Genomic DNA, 22,034 nt, shown 5'->3' with positions numbered 1-22,034 from the left:
TGCAGTGAGCCACGCTGGCATTGCTTTTGATCTCATGTCTTTGCTTTGATTAAACAGACAGCTTTTTTCTCTCTCTCTTATACAGATGACCATAAGCATTTTATGAGTTTTGACGATGCACTTTCATCCTTTCACCTTTGATGTTTAACTGACCCAGTCAGTGGAAATGGAGGAGTAAAACATGTTATGTTCTCTCGTGGTTTTTGAAACATTCCAGTTATTTTTCACGTATCTCGTTGTGTGAGACATGTTGCACACAAATTCAAGGGGCTATGATGATCAGTCAATAGTACGTTTTATCGCATTTCGAGTGTAAATCAATATCACTTACTGTAAGAAATGATGTTAACAGCGTGAGTTGGTTGACTATTACTGTGTTTCAGCTCAAAATGTAAGTAATCATTCACCAGATGCATTACTTCTTCTCTGTATATATACCTGTATTTTTATGATTTAAACTATTTTTGCAGTGTTGAATTCTGAAAACTTTTTATGTGGATTGTTTATATCTCTTTAAGAGGTAAAAAGTCTGCAGTTGATGTAATGGGGGTTTAATGAAGGCGAAAATAGCACAGTGTTGATCACTAACACCGTGTGTCTCATTTGAGAAAAAAAAAGTGTATTCACATCTTCAAGTGGTTATGTTACCAGTTTGATAATGGATTTCAAAATCAGAAAACACTTTGTTCACTCATGTTTACATAAAAGCATATTTAAAAGGTGCACTGCTTTAATTTTGTTTCCCTTTCTAAAGGTGTATGTAGCTATGATTTCATGGTTCTGTAATTTTATTTGTCGTGATAACGATGCAGATTGCTCATAAAATGTGAAGGGAACGTGAAAGCTTTTATTTGCTTTTGCATATGTACTCAGATTGTGTTTGTGTTCTGTTTTTATTGTGTATTCATATTTACTGAACAGCATTGTGCCTCTCATGTCTATGAAATCCCCTGTAAAACACACAGAGGACAAATCATTTACCTCTCAGCTAAGATTTGTTGAGGAAAAAAAAACCCTCAGTAGCCAATCCGCTGTTTAGCTATTTGCATCAAAACTGGTTAGTCAGGATGGAGTGCCTCTTTTATGCTATGGGGAATTTATTGTTTGGTGCTCTACTTTTTCAAATTAAATTCAAAAATTGTTTTAAAAGAATATACTTCTAACCCAAGAATGTGTGTCGGAGCTTATTTCATGTATCCAACTTGTTTAAATTAGAGCACATGACTGATGAAAGGGTCTTCAGGTGAAATCATGCACATTGTCCCTTCAGGTGGTGGTGGTGGTGGTGGTGGTGGTGGTGGGGGATGGTTAGAAAAAGTTTTTAAAAAAATGGAAAGACTCATACCAGTGACATCCTCTGGTGAAAAAGTATCACTGCAGTCATAACATGGAACAAGAAAATAAATGAATGCTTCCAAAAATAGTTCTCACCTTGTGGATAATATTCAACCGTTTTTCAGGCTCAGGTTTGGCTGCATCAAAATCTGCATAAACTGCAACATCACTGTGTATCAGCTGCACATACAGTACAGTACAGTACAGTACAGTACAGTACAGTACAGTACAGTAAAGTACAGTGTAGGTAAATACTGAATATGTGAGACATGTAATAAGCAGAGAAATGACTGTGATCTTAGAGCGAATTATACTGACTCTGACTCTCTTCTCTGAGTTGGGGAGGAGGTCTGTTCTAATTCTGGCCAATCACAGAGACAGTTAATTTTTTTCTCTCGTGCTCAGTGACTAGGCCTGTCAGGCCCATTTGTTAGAATAATTATATGGCTGTTAACAGCATCCCAGCTTAAAATAAAATTAGTACTGCATTGGTTTAAAGCAGCAGAGGCATTGCATAAAATGGCTGCTTAAGATCTTAACAGATAAAGCATCTTGTATTAGTGGACTTTTAGTGTTAACACAGCTACTGCATGTCTAACCCTGAGGTAAATTCCTGCCAGGATTACAAAGCAAAGGAAGTATACCAGTTGTTTATTTTTAAGTGTGGTGTTTTGGACAGACAGAGACATAAAGTACCTCTGTCCTCCCTCTCTCTGCTCTGAGTGAGTAGTGCTCCTCTGGTTTATTTTGAGGTGGTCTTATCACAGCTGTTGTATCTGTGGTGGCAGCCTGTCCAAAGCCCCTCGACACTCTTCCTTTTCCCCCTCTGGCCCTTGCTCCCGGTAAGACCCTGTTTGCTCCTTAACCTGTTTCTTCAGGACATTTACACTAAAATGGCACAAAATTAACCTTCAATGCTGTGATTTACGGGGCTTTTTCAAGGCTCATTTTCATTTTTAAAACTACTAAACTGTTTGTCTGAATTGAGTGACGTAAAGGTTAGAAGATGGGTGTTGAAACTGTTTGAGACTTGCCTGTGTCAGTTGTTAAGAGAATAGGAAGAGATTAATTTTGTTATAGAAAACATTTCTTTTTTAAACTGCTTAATTTCTCTCACTGTGTGCTCATTGTTACTCCCTTGGACAGTGAAGAAATCAATAATGCCTTCTCCTACAGTCATTTAGTAATAGTTTCCATCTGCCTCCTTTACAAATATCAAATATAGATAGGGTCACTCACGTCACGTCACATTGATTGTTTTTTCTTACTGAGTATTAATAGTTGGAAAATGCAGCTTTTGTGCACACAGCCGCTGACATTGACATCAATAAGAGTGGATTAGAAATAAATAAATAACTTGCCCATATTAAGAAGTTCTTAAAATAGCCCGTGGGTCTGGAACAGGTGCCATGTGCTCTGCTTGTGAAAGCACAGGCAGTGTGAAGGCTGCACTAATTTTATGTGCGTAAACAGGCTCCGACTGTGAGCCTGAAAAGCACAAAACAGTTGCAAACAGGCACTAAAGCATTATATCACTTAATGCTGATCATTGTGTTAATAATAAGCTTTGCAATAATGTTCATTGTCCAGCGTTGATTGCTTTTTCCTAAATGTGCCTGACTTATGAGTTGAGTAGAGAAAATACTGTTTGTTTGTCACAGCTACAGTTTAAAAAAATATATATATATATAATATAATATAATCTAATGTCTCCCACTGAGCTTCTTCAATACAGTGTATACAGCTGCTATTAATTTAAGTGCCTTGCTCAAAGGCAGCATGGTGGTGCTCACTGTGGGAGGCGGTGAAGGTGTTTTACTCACTGCTGCTGCTGTTGCTGCTCATAATTCATGATTTAAAATGACAAAAACAAGCGTCTCCTCTGAATGTAACCAAACTGCTGCTATCAATGACAGCAAATCATTACAACTATTCATTATGATTCATTACAATATTATAAATGCAAAGCAGAACCTGGCGGATACCTGAATTAAGAGGCTGATGCCGAGTTTGATGTTAGAAAAAGACATCTGATAATATATTGTATTAGTCTTTTTTTAAACATAACATTTGAGAATAATGACCAAGATTTATACCGAGCGTTCTGCACTGAAAAGTAAACTGTTAAATGGTCTCTGGTGGACAAACTACTGTATTTAGTATTGACACTGAATCTAAATTACAAAAACATATCTAACATTTCTTGTGTTATTTATCAGCTGATTTATTGTCCTGGCAGGTTCACTGGTCTAGCTCCACGGGCCCTTTTCACAGAAAACACTTGACCGCTGAAGCACAGGTGTAAATAATAAATTCCATTTAGCTGCTTCAGTTTCATGGTCCTGCTGTTGTGCACGTTGGCCCGCTATCACACTGTCATAGCTTATTGGGAGCCATATTTAATATTATTAGTAACACCTGTGCTTTTCCTCCTTTGACAAGTCAAAATATCTGCTGCAAAAAGGCCTGCTGTGAACAAGTATTGTTTTAAATGAACCTTTAAAAAGCAAAGATGAAGAAAGCCAGTCTTTCATGAAACCTGGGGACACGTTAGTTACCACTTTGGACACACACCTGATTTACCAGACACTGGCAAAATGGATTCAGGTGCATTTCTATCAAAACCCAGATTAATAATTTGTCAAGATGATTCCCAGTGCAGCCACTTTTTCCTGACCCAGCTAACTGTACATACAGAAGGAACGTGTGAAAACTGAGTTTATCACAGGAGATTAAATCGTTTGGACAGCAATGTCAGGATGAGGTGAAATATCACTTTTATCCCTCAGGTCCTTAACAGAAACCCACTGTTTGCCTCTCAGTACTAGCTCAGAATAATGGAGGCTTGTCAGGAGAGCAGCCCTGCACCCACAGGTCCCCAGGCAGCGCCAGCCGAGGGTCAGCACATTGACCTGACAGAGGACCTGGCCCAGCAGCTGGAGGACATCATTAGCACCTACCAGGCTGCCGAGATTCCCGCTGAGCCAGAGGACGCAGAAGAGGTCACAGCCGTCAAGGAGGCAGACACCCGCAAGGACCAGAAACTGGAGAAGAAGATGCTCAAAAACCTAGGTGTTTTGTCTTTTTTTATAAACATTTTATCGATTGTCGCTGAGGTGGTTTTGATTCAGCGCAGTCAGCAAAAGTCCAAGTTGTACTGAAACTGATAGGTGTGTTAGAGGAGCTGTAATGTGTGTAAAGTGCATCCATCCGCAACAGACGTGCAGGTATAATAGTATTTCCACATGCCTTTTTATAGTTGACTCAGGTGGCAAAGTGATTTTTCCCAGTACAGCGCAGTGAAGTTTATCTAGTGTGTGATAAATCTAATTCACCTCGAGCTCAAGGGCGATTAAAATAAATTCAGCTAAAACCTGACTTGACTTACAAATGATATTGAACCTGAATTTCTTTGTGACTGTCCAGGGAAGGAAGCCATGCTGCTGATGCAAAGTCTGAACAAACTTGACACTCCACAGCAGAAACTGGAAGCCATCATCAAGAAGCACGCTGAGCTGGTGAGTGGATTACAGATAATCAGAGAGAAAAAATTAGATTAGAAATTTCACTAATCTCCAAAACGATGCTGGAAGGTGGCATGTGGTACATTTCCTTGTGTGTGGTTTTGCAGCTGGAGGAGCATCGGAGCGATCAGAAACAGCTGAAGGTTCTGCAGAAGAAGCTGCTCCAAGTGATGAAGGAGAAGGACCAGCTGCAGAGCGAGCATAGTCGGGCCGTGCTGGCTCGCAGTAAACTGGAGGGACTCTGTCGAGAGCTACAGAGGCACAACAAGACCTTGAAGGTAGTTCGGCTTCCGTCGTCTCTGCCTTTCATTTAGTAGTATTAGTTACAGTAGTAGTTAGTTTTATTTAAGAGGGACCAAAGCAGGATTTCTGCAAGGTTTACAGAGTTAAATTTAATACCTTTTAAACCCTTTTTAATACCGCCTAGAATGCAATTTAATGTCATATGAGTCAGAGAAGAAATAACTTATTCACACTTTCCTTTGCCTACGGATATTTTCTCCTATGCACCCGTCTGCAGGAAACTGAAGGTGTGCACAAGCCTCTATAGTCATAATCATACCGACCAAAACATGAAAGAATAATGGGAATCCCGGTAGGGGCGATATTGCCTTGAATTATTCATTATATCTTTTTTTCCCAGTTCTTTCAAGCAGTGTAATAATACTTTATCTAATGATATAATCAATAAATTAACTATACCTGCACCAGAATAAGATTAATCAATTAATATAGGTTAGATGTTAGTAAGTCTTTGCTGAAATCAACCCTTTCCATGATGAGGGGATGAGCTTTCTGGCTACTGTAGCTAGCAGTGGTGACTTCTACAGGTCTGACGGTCAAGACTGAAACAAAAAAGATTAGATTTTAGGTGTATAACATCTAACGGTCCACATTCTGATATTAAAATATTTTCACTTTATAATATTACCCGTTACGATAAGGAAAGAGAACATATTTAAGCTTTTTGTAAGTGAAATTAAAGACTTTTTGAGTCCTACAGCTGCCCTCTATGTAAATACCAAACTCAAATCTCTTACAAGCATTACATCTAATCTGAGCCACTGAAACTGCCATTTGCTCCCAGTTGATTTTTGGTGCCGGGTGGTGTCAACATATGTTGTTCTCTACAGGAGGTGACATCAGCTGGCAACGAAGATCAGCCATTATGTCAAAGCTCAGGCTTTGACGTCTTTAACTGCCACACCCACGACTCATGCTGTGAAGCAAAATGTTGTTCAGATTACAGTCTTAAATTCTGGTGCAAAATCCCAAAGTTTCAAAAGATATGAAAAACAGCATGTCAGGCAGACCTCTGGGGAGCTGTGACGCACAAGATATCTAAAATATATTTACATTGATGAACGGGTGCTACTTTGGTTTTGATGTGTGTGATACGGTAATGCGGAGGAGAAAGGGGTTCAATTTAAAGAAACATAAGGAGGAATTTAAGGGTAAAAATCAACAATTTAAGAGGATAAAGGAAGATAACCTTTTGAAATTGAAACTGATGAAATTGTTTGAGTGATAAAGGACATAAAGAACCCCTGTCACGTTAAAGGTGATATTTCCAGAGAATTACATAAATCTGACTGTTTTACACTGACCTTTATATAGAAATATCTACTTATAGAGTACATATACATACATGTATACAGCAACTAGACTTACAAGAAATTAGCATGAGAACTACAGATGCTAATTAACATTAATCATCCAACCCTGAAATGCAGGAGGAGACCCTGCAGAGGTGCAGAGAGGACGACCTGAAGAGGAAAGAGATCACCACCCACTTCCAGGGGACGCTCAGTGATATTCAGACCCAAATCGAGGAACACAGCAACCGCAACACCAAGCTGTGCCAGGAGAACAGCGCTCTGGCCGAGAAACTGAAGGGGCTCATTTCACAATACGACCAGAGAGAGGCGGTATGGATCCTGCTTCATGCTGAGCACACACGGGTTCAAAACACAGAGTCGCACTAAGCACAGAGAAGCATTTGAAGATGACCCTAAACACCAAACTGAACTGACACGACTTGAACTGTGCTAATGTAAAACCTCACACATCTGGGCGTCCATGCCCGTTTCAAAGAAATGAATTATTTGCAACATTCACCCAGGTCTTACATTTATTAGTTACAGTATTTCAGTGTTATGCAGCTCAGGCTCAGTGAGCAAGAAGAGAAACTGTGAAAACGACTCATAAATTCACCTGAATGTCTTCCAGAACCTGGAAAAGGTCTTCAAGCACAGAGACCTGAAGGAAAAGCTGCTGGACACCAAACTCACGCAGGCCAACATGTTTCTGAAGGATGCAGAGGAGAAGCACAAGCTTGAAAAGGAGACTGTAGGTTTCTTGTACATCAGATTTGTCGGGTGGCACATTTGCAATTATAAATCGCCCTAATGCTCATTTTCATTGAACATTTCATTATTCCACAGCTACTAAAAAAGGCAGCGGAGTATAAATTACAAGTGAAGTTCATGAAGGAGCAGGAAAACGATATGAAGATCCAGGTAGAGTAACAGGGCATCATGGGCAAAACTGGCTTGTTTTTCAACACTCCCTGGAGGCATGTGTAATGTTCTCCTCACCATTTCTCCGCAGCTCGAAATGTACTCCAAGAAGTTTGATGAATTCCAGGGCACAGTATCAAAGAGTAACAGTGTCTACAGCGGCTTCAAACAAGACATGGACAAAGTAAGAACGGTTTTAAGTCAGCTTGATGATATTGGTGCGATTATTTCGTTTTTTTTCTGCAAAAACAAAAAGGTGAAAAGAATAAAAAGAAAAGGAATAAGAGAAAAAACAAACCCATGAGATTTACAATAACACTTCACTAAAGACGACAAAATCTATTTTTAGAGATGGCTTTAATTGAGTGAGGTGTAACATGATGTTTTGTGTGTGTTGTAGATGGCCAAGAAAATGAAGAAGCTGGAGAAGGAGTGCCAATCATGGAAGACTCGCTTTGATAACTGCAACAAGGGTCTCATTGATATGGTGGCAGATGTAAGGAGTATTTTTCTTCACCCATTTATGAATAAATGGTAATTTATATATACACACACATGTCTTACCGGTGTGTCCAATATGTCTGTATCCTTTCCAGAAAGCACTGAAGGAAAAGGAGTTCGAGCTTGTCCTCGTCAAGAACCAGAAACTTGAGAATCTCTGCAGGGCCTTACAAGGGGAGCGGAAGAGTCTTTTCGAAAAAGTGCAGGGAGCTGAAAGTCATTCGGAGGTAACCGCTGCTGAACCATCAGAGAAGGAAGGCGCTGAGGTGCAGGATACCCCTAAAGACCCAAAAGACGATCACCCCATCCAGAATACTGCCGCCCCTGCTGAGACCCCAACGCCCGCAACTCCACTGGCCAAGGAACTGGCGAAACTGAAGGCTGAGCAGGCCCGTCTGGAGGAGATCGCTGGTTCCTTTATAATCTCTCATGTCATACCCACAGACACAGCGGCCGCAAGCCAATCACAAGGACTCTCTGAGGACGTCCAGGTGCCAAAGGAGAACCACATAGAGGCGAGCAATGGCGAACACCTCGTGGAGGCCAAGGAGGATGGGAACCAAGTACAGAGAGACCTGGAAATGGAGTCCGTTGATTAATGCTGAAATTAATGTGAAAAAGAAATCTGGTTCTTTTATGATTGATAGCAATAAAAAGAAAAATGCTGGCTTTACATGAAGTGTCTGATCCTGATGTGTCGACATTTAAAGATTTAAGAGATTTGTTTTTGGTCCTGCAAACACACTAAATCTACATATTATTATACTTAAATCAAAAGTAAATAAAGATTTGACACCTTCCCCTCACTTCCCTTTTACAGACCAATGAATTTGTGTTTTTCTGCCTTTGCACAAAAAAAGATCAAATCATTGAAGCAAAGTGCGTCCCTAAATAATATAACTTAATCAAATGCTTACCTTTTAATCCATGCCCCTAATCATTATCAGCTGAAATGTTGTCCCAATTACTTTACTTTACTATTATTTACACATTATTCTTATTCATGTGAGAATTAAACTGTAGGACACATGAGGGATTTTATATTTAATTAAAATGATGAATTCAGTGTTGATACAAGCATATAAGATCGTACACATTTTCACACATTTGCAACTTTCTGACAGACGTAGTTCCCTTTAAAGTGCAACAGTAGCAATGTTGTATTACACTTTCATTAAGGTGGTGGATTCAAAAGAAACAAGTGAGAAATGTGGTCAAAATCACTTCTGTAGAGACCGAGATATCCTGACTTCTACTCCTTAGTATGGGTCAAGCTCCAAAACACTTCCCATATCTTAAATGACTAATTGATTGGTAGATGGACAGAAAATTAAGTGGCAACTATTTTGACAAACAGTTAATTGTCGGAGAGTCGTAGAAAACAGAAAACATATCAAAATTGTCTGATTTTCAGCTTCTTAAATGTTTCTTTATTCTTTTATGACAGTAAATTCAATATCTTTGGGGCAAAAGAAGACATTTGAGGGAATCACTTTAATGAAGAAAATTACCTGCTAATTAATTAATTAATTGATTGATGAAAATATTATTTAGTTGCAGCCCTAAATGCAACCAATAGCATCTTTTCATTAGGTCTTCCCTGCAGAGTAAACACCCATAGTGTCAAATGCGGCTTTCTGTTATAAATTTGTGCCCAAGCTGAGATTACTCTGATGAAATCATTGGGGATATTTTCTCAGACTTTAGATAACTCCTCCAGAGCAACACAAGGCTTTGCATAACTGTTTCCACATACTGAATAGTTCTGCCAGTGACTAGTTAACTTATCTTAATTTTAGAGTGTAGTGTCCCTTTAAACTGAGCTCTTTTGTCCTGAGTGAACTTTGAGAGAATGCAGACTCTGTCTCGCTGTGGTGCACCGATAAGAAGTTGCATTTCTACCAACACTATTACAGATCCACATTCAGACAGAAAATGGCTAAAGAAGCACAACTGACTGCAGACTCGTATGCGAAGGCGCTCGCAGCTTTTGTCGGAAATGGAAAATCTCTGCTGGACCTCGCTGAGAAGGAAAGCAGGGAAGGTAGGCAGCATTTTGTGAGGTCAAACAAGTATACACAAAAATAGACCTGCAGACACTGTGTTCTGCAGTTGGCAGGCGATTTGTGGCCGCACCACAAGTGAGGCAGCAGGAGGCCTGTCAATCATTAGACAGAAAGAATGAGCCTAAACAGACTGTTACACACTAACTTGTACTTTATCTTGTGCAGGCTCTTTCCAGGAATTCATCAGGCAGAAAATCCGCATAGAGCAAAAACAGTCACTGCTGGGTCTGATTGACACTGGTGCAGCTTTGTATAAAAGGTTCTGAGCAGTATTTGAAAAGCCTTTTACTGCTACTGTAAGAATATATTAAAAGTGCATTTATGTGTGAGTTTCATAGCAGATTCAGCTTTGCATTCTGATATGTAGAGATGAGATGTTTACTTGTGCCCCCCCCCCTAATTTACAGTCTGTCAGTGAGGAAGAAAAAGGATATGGAGGATCTATGCCGGAAAAACACTCAGTAAGCAAAAATAAAACATAATTCTTCTTCCTGATGCATGAAGCGAGTCCCTGCCTCTACCTCCAGGAGAAGGACTGTAATCGATTATTAAGCTCTCCACCTAAATATTGAATACATGAATAAAATAAAATAATAACTTTCGACATATTTAACTGATGTTGTGATGTGGTAAAAAGCTGCTGAGAAGCCGATCGTGCAATATTGAACCTCCATTTGTGCATTTATCAATTTTATTCAGAAAATACATCAAAGTTCCTAAAAACTGACAAAACTCTACAAACTGTGTTGCATTTCATCTGCAGCTGTGTTGCTCTGCAGGACGCTCTGCAGGACTTTCAACAGCTAGAAGTGAGTTCTTGAAATACAGAAAATATTCTCGAAACTATTCTCAGATATGGTCTGTATGTTAGTGGTTTTATTTTTACTGAGTGTGGCTGAGTGTAGCTGATGTAACACAGGTGCAGTGGGATGCCTTTCTACAGCACTTGGATGATGAGTTACAGCTAAGTGCTAAAACCCTGGATGGTCGGCTTCAGTCAAAGAGTATTTCACCTGATATACCTCTCATTGATGCCAGAACAGGAGAGTGAGTTTGATTCATTATAGTTTGCGTATTCATATTTGTTGAGAAATGACAAAAGTAAAGACCAGGCTAAATAAAAGTATTGCTTTGAGACCTATTATTAAATATGTTACTGTTTCTGTATGTTTTGCAGGGCAGTGACATTAAAGAAATATCTGGGAAAAGGTAATAAGACTCTGCTCGTGTTAATCCGACAGTTCTCTTGTCTGCTCTGCCGTCTCCATCTCAAGGACTTGGAGGAGAATAAGGTGAATCGCACACAATGAAAAACAATGCTTGCCAGCTTTTGTTTTTCACCTTTTAAGACGGAAGATAAAACAACCAACTGTAACCTTGGTCGACGTGAGAGACTAGTAGTGTTGTCTCTTTGTCGCTGACAGTATATGAAAGGTTTCATTATATATTATGAACATATTAAAATAACTATATTTGCTCTCACTTTTAGAAAAACATACTGTGTGTTTACATACTCCATACCACAAAGTGAGCTTTTCATTCATCTACCCATTTTTGGACTTAAAATTAAGAAGGTGTAAAAAATATTGACTCATTTTCTGCACTTTGGTAGAAAACTATACTACACTTTTAAAAATAAATACATCTTCTACTGTGCTGAGTGCTTACAGATGTTCAGTGTGTTGTAATCCAGACCATGGAAAGTGATTTTATTGTTGAGCTCATTCAAACTGTTACAAATCTGATCTGACGTCAAACTTTGTGTCTTTTTAAAAAAAGAAAAGGGGACCTGTAATTGAATACAGTCCTCAAAACCCACAGGTCTTATTATCAGACTTGACTGTGCTGGCTTTGTGTGTGCTTTGTACTATCGATGTGTTTGTAATTAATTTGGTATCTAGTTAAAACATGATGAGGTACAGATGCTCCAGATGCAATGTGTGTAGTTGATCCCATCTTAATGTTCAGTTTATTTAGTTTTCTGTTATTTTTTTCTCTCCTCCTATTCTGAGGGTGTCATAACTGTCACACTTACGTATCCAAAACAAGTCTCCTTCAGTTACAACACATATGTGGAAGTTGAAACAATATTGATTTACGTGACATGGGTTCATGATTACTTGAATTCTGGGTAAAATATTTCTTGATTTACAGTGTACACTGAGTCAGCACGGTGAGTTTGGAGTTCTGAGAAACTCAGTTCATCATAAAAGAAGGGGGTGTGGTGTTTTCAGTCACTGGTACTCTGAAATGAATTTTCATCAGCCTTAAAACTCTTATTTTTAACATTGTGCTCTTTAAGATATGATTATTTAAAGTCACATCAACATCACATCTCTGAATCTAGACGGTACAGATGTACGGAGACTTATATCGGTCCGATACTGACACAAATAGCTGGATCAGGTATCGGGGACAATGGGCTGATATGGTATTAGATATCATTATTTCAATAAGTAACGATTCAGAACATTTATATCTATGTATTTATTTGTTGCTTTTTGTGTTTTTACAAAATTAGGAAAGCCAAATGTTTAAGTCAAGCCGAATTTGACCATACTTATAAAAGAATAATGCTGTTATAATGTATCTTCCACACAGTGAGGCACGCAGCTTATTAATCATTATTATACACCCATCGGTACTCGGTATCAGGCGAAACCCAAAGCCCAGATATCGGTACTGGGACTGAAAAAGCTGGATCGGTGATAGTCTCTATGTACGCCCTCATTTCCATCTTTTATCTCGTGCTACAAAACATAACCTATCATATTTTACATTTAACTTAAACATGATTTTGCAGAGCTCCCTGGATGCACACTCGGTGCAGGTGGTGGTTATTTCGTTCGGCTGTCAGGAGGGAGCTTCACACTGGATGCAGGAGACGGGCTGTCAGTTCGACATGCTGTTGGACTCTGATAGAAAGGTCAGGGGTCAACACCAGGTGATACTGCAGAAAGTAAAGCTAATACTTTTTTATCTTATCGATAAATCAACTGTATGTTGGATGTTGCAGATGTATACCGCGTTTGGTCTGGGAGCGTCTCTGAAGAAAGTGTTAAACTTCACTAACATGCTGCTTTATGCCGAATATGTGGCGGACAACTTTGAGTTTCCAAGAGGACTCGCATCGATTGAAGAAGACATGTTTCAGGTACATTTTAAAGTATAAATCTCAACATCAGAAAATTATGTTTCTCCAGCTCCTCAAGTGAAACCTCTCATTTAAACCAACTGATGATAACATCCAGTAAAAATTTACATTTTTAGATCAGATAAAATTTTAATACTAATTTGTGACTTTGGTTTAATAATTCTCCTTGGGAGTTTTTGGGTGCATGGTTGCATGTTTTAAACCAATTATTATTTTTTGTTTTTTAATCTACACACTATAATAAAAAGGATATGAAGTTTTAGATTTACAGTAATTGTCTGTTGATGTGTTTTTCAGCTGGGGGGCGACTTTGTTTTGGACGAACATGGGAGGGTGCTGTTCTCTCACTGCTGTCAGAGTCCAATAGACCGGCCGTCAGTGGAGGAGATTTTATCTGCATAGCGAAGATTAAACTCCTTCTTCTTGCACAACACAGATTAATTGCAGAAAATTAAACAGAAATTGGCAGAGCTGTTAATGAATTTATATTGAAGCATTTTGTTGGATGAAAAACAAGTTTTGTAAAATAGAAGTGCATTTTTTAAATTTTTGTTGTTTCCATTGAGTGAAATCTTACTGTGAGTCTTAATTTCATAACAAAGACATGAATCTCCAATAAAGATTACATAGATAAAGAGCATGTATCTTTTATTTTATGCTTGGATGGCAGGTGAATCAATACTGTTATGAGCTTTATCTTTATCATCTCTTTATCAGCTGAGTCATACGTTTCACTGGTTTACACTGAAGATGGGACAAGCACAGTTCAGTTTACGTAATGTGAAGTAACATCAGACAATCAACAAGCTTCCTCTCACGTTCTCTCTTTGCACAAATCAATCTCTCAAAATTGATACAGCAACTTATTCTCAGAAGTAGTCGTAGAAGTACAGAAACCAAATCTGCACTAACAGATTATAAGATTAATTTGAGCTTCTGTGGAACAAACACATATTTAGTAAAATGGAATTAAATATAAGACTAAAGCGTGAAAGGTTTTACAATGGCACAATGGTGACACTGGTACACTGTTATCAGTATGATATAATCCCTGCTTATCTGTGCCATACACTGAACAGTTTATGCAACCAGTTAGAAGCTGTTTGGATTTGTCATTTCACGCTTCATCCTCACTGAATCTCATTTATATTTATTTCTAAGGTACAGAAATTAGCAAAGTAGCATACATTTCCAGAAATCTTACAGGTTGAAAATAATGTTTAACAATTCAAATACTGGCAGATGACAATTGAACCCATTGGCTTAATATTTTTATTAGATGCATTGTGTACACGATCTCAAACTTGAATAAAACTTTGTGACAACAGATGAAATGACTCTGTATGAGGTTTTGGGATTGAATCCAGATATGACAAAATTGAGGCGAATACACCATTTGTCCCCATTTTCACCATCATTGTCTTATTGTTAATTATACAGCCTTGTTAATTGTTTGTTTTAACCATTGCCATCAGTCATTAATCTGTAACTTACTTTTATTGGGGTTTGCTTTATTTGTTTGGTTACGGTTCACATAGCAGCCTCATTTATGGTTAAAGTAAAACACAGACGGGTATCGTTAAGTTTACTTATTATTGGAATGCTCTGTTGGTCGAGTGGTTAGAGAGTCATTCCTCTCTCTCCCTGTTTTCTGTCTTTCATAAGTTGGTCAATTTTTTTCTTTGCTACTTACCAAACACATCACATGCTCCAGATACAAAAAGAGGACGCCCACAACCACTACCTGAATTTATACAGTGATGTCACTGGGTTAGACCAAGAATGGGGAGGGGGGGGTGTATTTTACTTAGTGAAATGTTTGTTTTAGTATTTATATGATTCATATTTAATTTGGCTTGTGATGAGGATTGTGCTGTGGATGTGTTTTGTGTAAATAATGTTGACTAATACAAATAGCATTATTATGTGTCAGTTGGTATAAGGGAAAGGACAACTCTGCAAGAAATGTGCTTCTGCCTAGTAGACTCGAGGTAGGGAAGCACGATATTGGATTTCTTGCTAATATCAGATATGCAAATATTTTCCAATAAATTTTGGCCGATGCCAAGCAAAATGTGTCAAAATAACATTTTAAATAAAATATTGTGGTGCTGCCGAGATGTCCTGGCCTACACGTCATTTTCTTTGGTACAGATCCCCACAAACATCACACCATACTGAACATGTTTTTTCAATGACAATGAAAATATGTAAAAATGACGTACTCTAATATTGTAAATCATATCACAATTGCAAAATCAGCCAAAAATAATAGCAATTAGATTGTTTTTCAAAATCGTTCAGCCTTAATTGATGAGCAAAAAACGGCCCTGAAGGGATTATTTATTTGCCTGGTTTGAGTAAGGATGTCGTGAGGTCAAAAGTCACAACTGTCACCTGTAGAGCGGCCAATAAATCAGCAGCACAAACAATGTGGTGACGCTGCTCCTTTAGAGGAGTGATAAGCTTGTTCATTGCCTAGAAAAAATGATCAGTAATTGAGACTGAAAGGGGGACTTTGGTCAACTCGTGTGCCCCACTCAGCTCTTTACAAATGTGTCTCTCAGACGCAGCGTCTTGAGTTGTGAGCTCACCAGCAGAGATGGCAAATGTGAACAAACTAATCGAGCACATCGGAGATTTTGGACCTTTCCAGAAAAGAATTGTCACCCTTGGGTCCTTTCCGGTGATAATTTTTGCTTTTGTACTGGTTGGGGTTGTTTTCTTAGGAAACACTCCAGACCACTGGTGTCAGAGTCCTGGCTCCGAGCGCCTCCAGGAGGAATGTGGCTGGACGGAGGTTGAAGTGAAGGAAGTTACTGTTCCCCGCTCCGGGCAGTCAGGATCCTTCAGCCGCTGTGAGCAGTTTGACGTGGACTGGCGCAAAAGCCAAAACAAATGTGATGAACTTGATTGGCTGTCGACTTCTAATGTCACTCAGTTTGTGCCTTGTGACGGCAGATGGGTGTTTGATGAAAGCCACAGCACTATTGTTTCTGAGGTACGTACATTTTCTTTCTTCCATGCAACATGAAGTGTTAGACATCTGAAATACACTCTGCATAAGTTCATATATATCCACTTGACATCTTATTAAATAAATTGATCATTTATCTGTAAATACACTCAATAGTTTCTAGAAGTTTGCTTTTGTTGCTTTTGCATTTGATGGGCTTCTTATTAAAATTGTAGTTTTCTGAATCCTTAATCCTTTTAATTTCACTAATTCTGTACGGTGTCCTTGAGTGCCAAGAAAGGCGCCTTTAAATAAAATGTATTATTATTATTAAATAAATGTATTATTAATTGTCTCTATCCAATATAAAAAAATAGTTCTGTTAATGTGGATTTTGGATGAAATCTCCATATTTTCCCCTCACAGTTCTCATTGGTTTGTGGGAATTCCTGGCTCGCTGATCTGAATCAGGTTTTCCTGGCATTTGGATTTTTTGTTGGAGCTTTCATCACTGGCTACCTGGCTGACAGGTTTGTTTCGCACCAAATCAAACTATTTTCTTTTCACAATTTCCACTGACCTGCATTCAGATATTTAATGAGTTTAGATAATAATCAATACTGCTGGGTCTTTTCACAGGTTTGGTAGAAAGCCATGTTTCATTGTATCAATGGTCGGCATTGGTATCTCAGGTGTCGGTGTCATGCTGTCGCCATGGTACCCGCTTCTACTCACATTTCGATTTATACAAGGGTTTTGCGGAAAGGGGGCATGGACAGCCTCCTATGTACTTGGTATGTTCAAACAAACAGTTTAAAAATGTTTTTAAATGAACATTAAAACTGAATAATTCTCACAAAATCACAAAGCTGGGCTGTAACTACTCTTAATTTGAGTCTTAATCAATGTTCTGAAAAGAAAGTTTAGTTTGTCTGCTAAAAGATTTTATCTTTTGGATATAGTGATTGAGTTCTTTGGGTCAAACGACAGGAGGTTTGTGTCCATGGTGTCTCGGACTTTCTACTCCTGTGGCATGGTCATCCTGCCTGGTCTGGCATACTTCCTGTCCTCCTGGAAGACTCTGCAGCTGGTCATGAGTCTGCCCTGCTTCCTTTTTATCTCATACTACTGGTACGGTACTGTTTTCAGTCACTGAAATTTAAAAATGAAAAATTGAGGTTTTTCAAAATTCAGCAACAAAAAAGTAAAATCATTATCATAATATGTTATTATATCATTTCTATTATCATAATAGAAATACAGGCACTCAACAAGCTGCAATCATCTCCAAGAAAGCTACTTATAGTCGATAACATATGACAGCAATGGTGTTTTTATTGGATTTGAAGCTAAATTTATAAAATACAAATTGAAATCCGACTTAATGTGGCTGGTGGCACAAATCTTACACTACACATTACGCCACTAAATGCACGCAGCATAAATGGTTTGCATCAAATATCCAAGTCTTATTTTTAACTTCAAGTGTGTCTTTTTGTTCCTAAAAGGATTGTTCCTGAATCTCCACGCTGGTTATTCTCACAAAAAAGAAATAAAGAGGCCATGAGCGTTGCTGCAAGCATTGCGAAAACCAATGGGAGATCTTTACCACAGAACTTTTCAGAAGTATGACAATATTTCTAAATACTGTGTGTCCCATTTACACCTTTTAATTTCAGAAACTGTTATTTAGCAATGCAAATATATCGGATTTACAGTTTAGTAACTTTTTTTTTTCAGATAGTTCTTCTCGAGGAAAAGACAGAAGAAAATCCTGTATCAGTCATGGACTTGTTCAGAACACCAAATATGAGAAAAAACACTCTAATTTTATCCTACGCCTGGTATGTCAGCTGATGCAACTTCTACTTCTACTATGAAATTAATTGTTAATGTAGGATATGCTAGTGATGGTTTATTTCAAAAACTATTTTTTCTTCACTTTCGTTCAGGTTTACAAGCACCATTGTGTTTCAAGGTCTGGTCCTGCGGTTGGGGATCACAGGCGATAACCTCTTTTTAAATTTCTTCATCTCAGCCATGGTCGAGCTTCCTACTGGCATCATCTTCTACTTCCTGGTCGACAGAGTTGGTCGACGCTCCCTCATGGCCATGGCCAATCTCACTGGAGGCATCGCCTGCCTTATAGTCCCTTTTGTCCCAATGGGTAGGTCCAGTTGACAATGCATTGACGAGTTTCTGAACAATTGTAGGTCATTTATGTTCTTGGTTCCTTGGGTTAGGGTGACAGATATAGTTTAGTTTTCTACATATTTGGGTGGAGTAGATTTTCATTCTGCAGTCTGTCTCCTGTGTTCTTCCATACAGATTTGGCCTGGCTGAAAAAAACGGTTGCAATCATCGGGAGGTTCGCTGTTGCCCTTGGATTTGAGACTGTGAACTTCGCAAACACAGAGATGTATCCGACACCACTTAGGTGTGAAAACAATAGATGTTGGTAGACATAGATTTGTGTAGATTTGAAGTTGGATTGGATGTGCACATCAGACAAACATGAACATAACCAGACAAAGAGATGAGAAAATTGTGCAAAATATAAAATCAATGTTGAAATCCAAGAGGGAAAAGTGTTTCAAGAAAATCCAAAACTAATGAACAAACTTCTATGCCTACCTTTCCACAACACAGACATGCTGTTATTTTCTTAAATTGGTGGATTTCACTGGTACTAAAATAATGTATCAAATAACCAAACATTCATTTGTAGCAGATACAGTTTGCGACCTCTAAGATCTCATGTAACTTGCTATATTTTTGTATTCTGTTTGTTTGTCGACCTTTCACTAGTTCATGCTTAGAAATACTAACAACATAATCATTTGAAAACAAGCAAAATGAACATAAATACTGTACGTCTTCCTTGATTGTGACTTGATTTCCTTTTTAATTTCTCACAGAAATTTGGGTTTGTCGGTGTGTTCGTCAGCCAGTGACATTGGAGCAATTGCAGCGCCCTTCCTACTCTACAGACTGGCCAGTATCTGGCAGGAGCTCCCTCTTTTTCTCTATGGTAATTTTTTTTTTTCAAAGTTTTCTTCTACCTACCTACGTTCTTGAAATGCACTACCTCTCTAAAAAGACTTTCGTCAAACATCAAGACATCCTGTAAAAAGTGTTATATTTGTTTAAGGTGTGATGTCGCTGCTGTACAGTGGATTGGTGATGATGTTACCTGAGATGAGAGGAGTCCCCCTACCGGAGACCATAGAGGACGTGGAGAATCTAAAAGGGTAAATTGATTTAATTAAAATCATTAACGTATCTATTTATTTATCTGACACTCTTTTCCAGAGCAGATTATGAGTGTAGCAGTAGATTCGTATTACCAGCAACCTACACTAATCGAGGTGACAAATGAAATTCCTGTTTCCCTAAAACAAAGAAGCAGAAGAGTGTTTTTCTTGACAAGACTGCAGGTGTCAAAACGGGGGAGGGTGTTAGGAAAAGTGCGAAGAAGAAGGTGACATCGTGTGATATCTGAGAGACAAGACTAGGCTTGTAAATGTTGATTTGAAGCAGAAAGTTTTGTATGTAAACCTTTAATAATCCCTCTTGTCTACGTGTGTTTTAATCACAGTAAAAACATGAAAGAGAAGTCAAAGGCGTCACGGGGACACGGCTTGATTATATGACGGGAGACTGAAGCCTTGAAGAGCCGGAAGACTTCTGGATTATCCTCCACGTGTGTGTTGTGTTTATGATACACAAACTGTCCTTCTATGCTGTGCTCATAAGAGTTACAGTCCTATGTTGTTATGGTAGAGTTGTGTTACATTAGATACAGAAGAGCTGTTAACTAGATTATTGCACTGTGATGGGGATGTTAACGCGGGAGGTGTTGGAGAATAAACGGTTCAAGATTTTATGTCTTCGCAACCTATCACCTCAACAGTGCTACTTTTCAGCATGATGATGATGATATTATATTTAGATTGAGGATGTTACATCAGTGCAAGCTTTGTGTTCATTATAGGTGATAAAACCTGAAAGTCACACAAAAATCTCTGATATATTTTAGTTGTTGTAATGTTTTTGTCTTTCTACTTTAAATCTAAAAAACTTGATTTGATGGTGGCATCACCATTCGGACAATTACAAAACATGTACATTTTAGCTTTGAAGCACTATAAGGCTGAGGATTACTTGGTTGATATACACAAACATATTCGTATAGTCCATCCTTACTTTCAACACTCAACAAATTTTATCCAATCTTCAATAAATTTCATATAAATTTGGTTGAGTCTCCAAAAAGCACATTTGTTTCCCAGCAGGTTTCCACATTATTGTAGGTGTGGCTTAGATACACATCATGTACTTGCTACCAAATGACGTGCATATAATATCAACTCATGTAAGACTGGTAGGAATTTTCTTTCTTTAGGGTAGTGCTACAGCAACATACTGAATTTAAATGGTCGTGAGTCAGTGGTCTGAATCGCATCCAATTCATTTTTGTGCATAGTCCAGAAAGGATTTCCCTGAGGAATTATACCCACATCAGCCAGTTTAATGCAAACTGGGGTGCAGATACAGCTATAAAATGTCTGAACATGTTCTTCTTTTTTAAATACATTTGTAACCACGCAGTGAGTCTGAGTGCTGTCTACCTCGTAATTGCAAATAAACAGAATTCAGATGGGATTTGGCGTTGTATCTGTTGCAAGTTTTTCCTACTAACATCCAGACAACAATACCCATGATTGTTCTGCCTTTTTCTCTCTCTCTCTCTCTCTCTCTCTCTCTCTACTGTATATCTAATTGAAGGGTTGTTTTTGTTAAGGTTTTTGTTCCATTGTTAGTTTACCCAGAAAGCTTCGTAGCAGCCAACAAAAGCTGCCCCACATACATACCGCCGACTGAATGGGAGGACCCGTAAACATAAATTGTGTCGAAAACCACCGGTATGCATGAGAAGTGGGATTCCCTCAAGCGTAACTATTTGTGTCTCTGCAAAAAAAAAAAAAAAAGAGGATGGAAATATCTCATGGTGACTGTGAAAATGTCTCTGACACCCTGAGCATCACATGATGACTGCTGCAGCATGGGTGAAATAAAAAATAGTTAAATGTATGTATGATAGACATTAAAACTAGTATACTGTTGCTCTTGCTGTAATATCAAATAAAGGGAACAATTGGAGATTAAAATTGGCAGCAGACTTTAAAGATGGGAATGATATGCCTACAACTGATGATGACTATGATTAGAGGACTGTTTGCTTCACATAACAAAGATCCACTGACCCGTTAAATGAGGGCAGAGGGGTGTGGGGGCTTGGAGGAGGGGGGGTTGGAAAAGTGAATGAAGTCTGCAATTATGTTTAAGAACTCACTGCACAGTACAATGAGTTTATTACTAATGGGGACCAAATTGAAGGAGGGCTGGGGCAGTTGGGGCATTAATAGATACACACAGGACAGATAAGTACTTTTCTATCACGGAGAATTCATCTCTGTCTTTTCCTGCGTGGAGAAAATCTTGGATAGAAACTTCAACGTTAATTGGTGAAAAATGCCAGAGGAGGAGGAACGAGAGAAATTAGCCAAAGTTATCAGACAATGGAATAACAACAGACTGGACCTGTTTGAAATAAGCCAACCTGACAAGGTGAGTCCCTCCTGCAGACATCAAACGTGGTTCACACAAAAGCTCTGCTGGTGTTTGGTTTAACTTCCATTTTTCTCCAAGTCTTTCATCAGTTTTAGATGTACAAATGGAAATGAGTTGTATTAATGACACATGAGGGTGAAAACATGACAAATTGTTATATAATATTTAATAATTCAAGAGACTAGATGCCTAAAATGTACCAGGGACAGAGGGGAAGACGTGAAGTGATTAGATCTGTCCTCATCTGTATAAAATACTATATTTATGACTATAGTACTGAGCTTAAGTACAATTCAGAAGTAATGGAGATGTTACTAAATACTATTTCCATTTTGTGATACTTAA

General features: G+C 38.4%; 3 protein-coding genes across 4 annotated transcripts; all 3 read left to right on the top strand.

The window, feature by feature from the left end:
* Positions 1 to 2,119: 2,119 nt before the first annotated feature.
* txlnbb (taxilin beta b) lies at positions 2,120 to 8,552 on the top strand. 2 transcript variants are annotated; one of them, XM_053336338.1, is made up of 10 exons: positions 2,120 to 2,177; positions 4,158 to 4,407; positions 4,762 to 4,853; positions 4,967 to 5,137; positions 6,593 to 6,787; positions 7,089 to 7,208; positions 7,304 to 7,378; positions 7,470 to 7,562; positions 7,779 to 7,874; positions 7,975 to 8,552. In XM_053336338.1, the coding sequence occupies exons 2-10, from the start codon at positions 4,173 to 4,175 to the stop codon at positions 8,476 to 8,478; spliced, it is 1,581 nt and encodes a 526-aa protein (XP_053192313.1). In that variant the 5' UTR covers positions 2,120 to 2,177; positions 4,158 to 4,172; the 3' UTR covers positions 8,479 to 8,552. The 2 variants fall into 2 exon arrangements, with proteins under 2 accessions (XP_053192313.1, XP_053192312.1); XM_053336337.1 differs by having other exon boundaries at positions 6,593 to 6,820.
* Positions 8,553 to 9,727: 1,175 nt separating this feature from the next.
* On the top strand, positions 9,728 to 13,609 carry LOC128375923 (uncharacterized). Its single transcript, XM_053336341.1, has 9 exons — positions 9,728 to 9,923; positions 10,111 to 10,204; positions 10,353 to 10,406; positions 10,709 to 10,754; positions 10,865 to 10,992; positions 11,123 to 11,237; positions 12,749 to 12,871; positions 12,962 to 13,099; positions 13,397 to 13,609. The coding sequence occupies exons 1-9, from the start codon at positions 9,815 to 9,817 to the stop codon at positions 13,499 to 13,501; spliced, it is 912 nt and encodes a 303-aa protein (XP_053192316.1). The 5' UTR covers positions 9,728 to 9,814; the 3' UTR covers positions 13,502 to 13,609.
* Positions 13,610 to 15,701: 2,092 nt separating this feature from the next.
* slc22a3 (solute carrier family 22 member 3) lies at positions 15,702 to 20,074 on the top strand. The gene is made up of 11 exons (XM_053336339.1): positions 15,702 to 16,100; positions 16,482 to 16,585; positions 16,695 to 16,849; positions 17,018 to 17,186; positions 17,564 to 17,681; positions 17,796 to 17,899; positions 18,008 to 18,222; positions 18,384 to 18,492; positions 18,974 to 19,086; positions 19,207 to 19,306; positions 19,654 to 20,074. Exons 1-11 carry the CDS (start codon positions 15,702 to 15,704, stop codon positions 19,706 to 19,708), a joined length of 1,641 nt encoding a protein of 546 aa, XP_053192314.1. The 3' UTR covers positions 19,709 to 20,074.
* Positions 20,075 to 22,034: the final 1,960 nt, after the last annotated feature.

This window comes from Scomber japonicus, chromosome 16 (assembly GCF_027409825.1).
Source record: "Scomber japonicus isolate fScoJap1 chromosome 16, fScoJap1.pri, whole genome shotgun sequence".
In the NCBI taxonomy this organism is placed as follows: Eukaryota; Metazoa; Chordata; class Actinopteri; order Scombriformes; family Scombridae; genus Scomber; species Scomber japonicus.
Note: the sequence above shows the minus strand (reverse complement) of the source record. Positions and strands in the feature narration are given on the sequence as shown.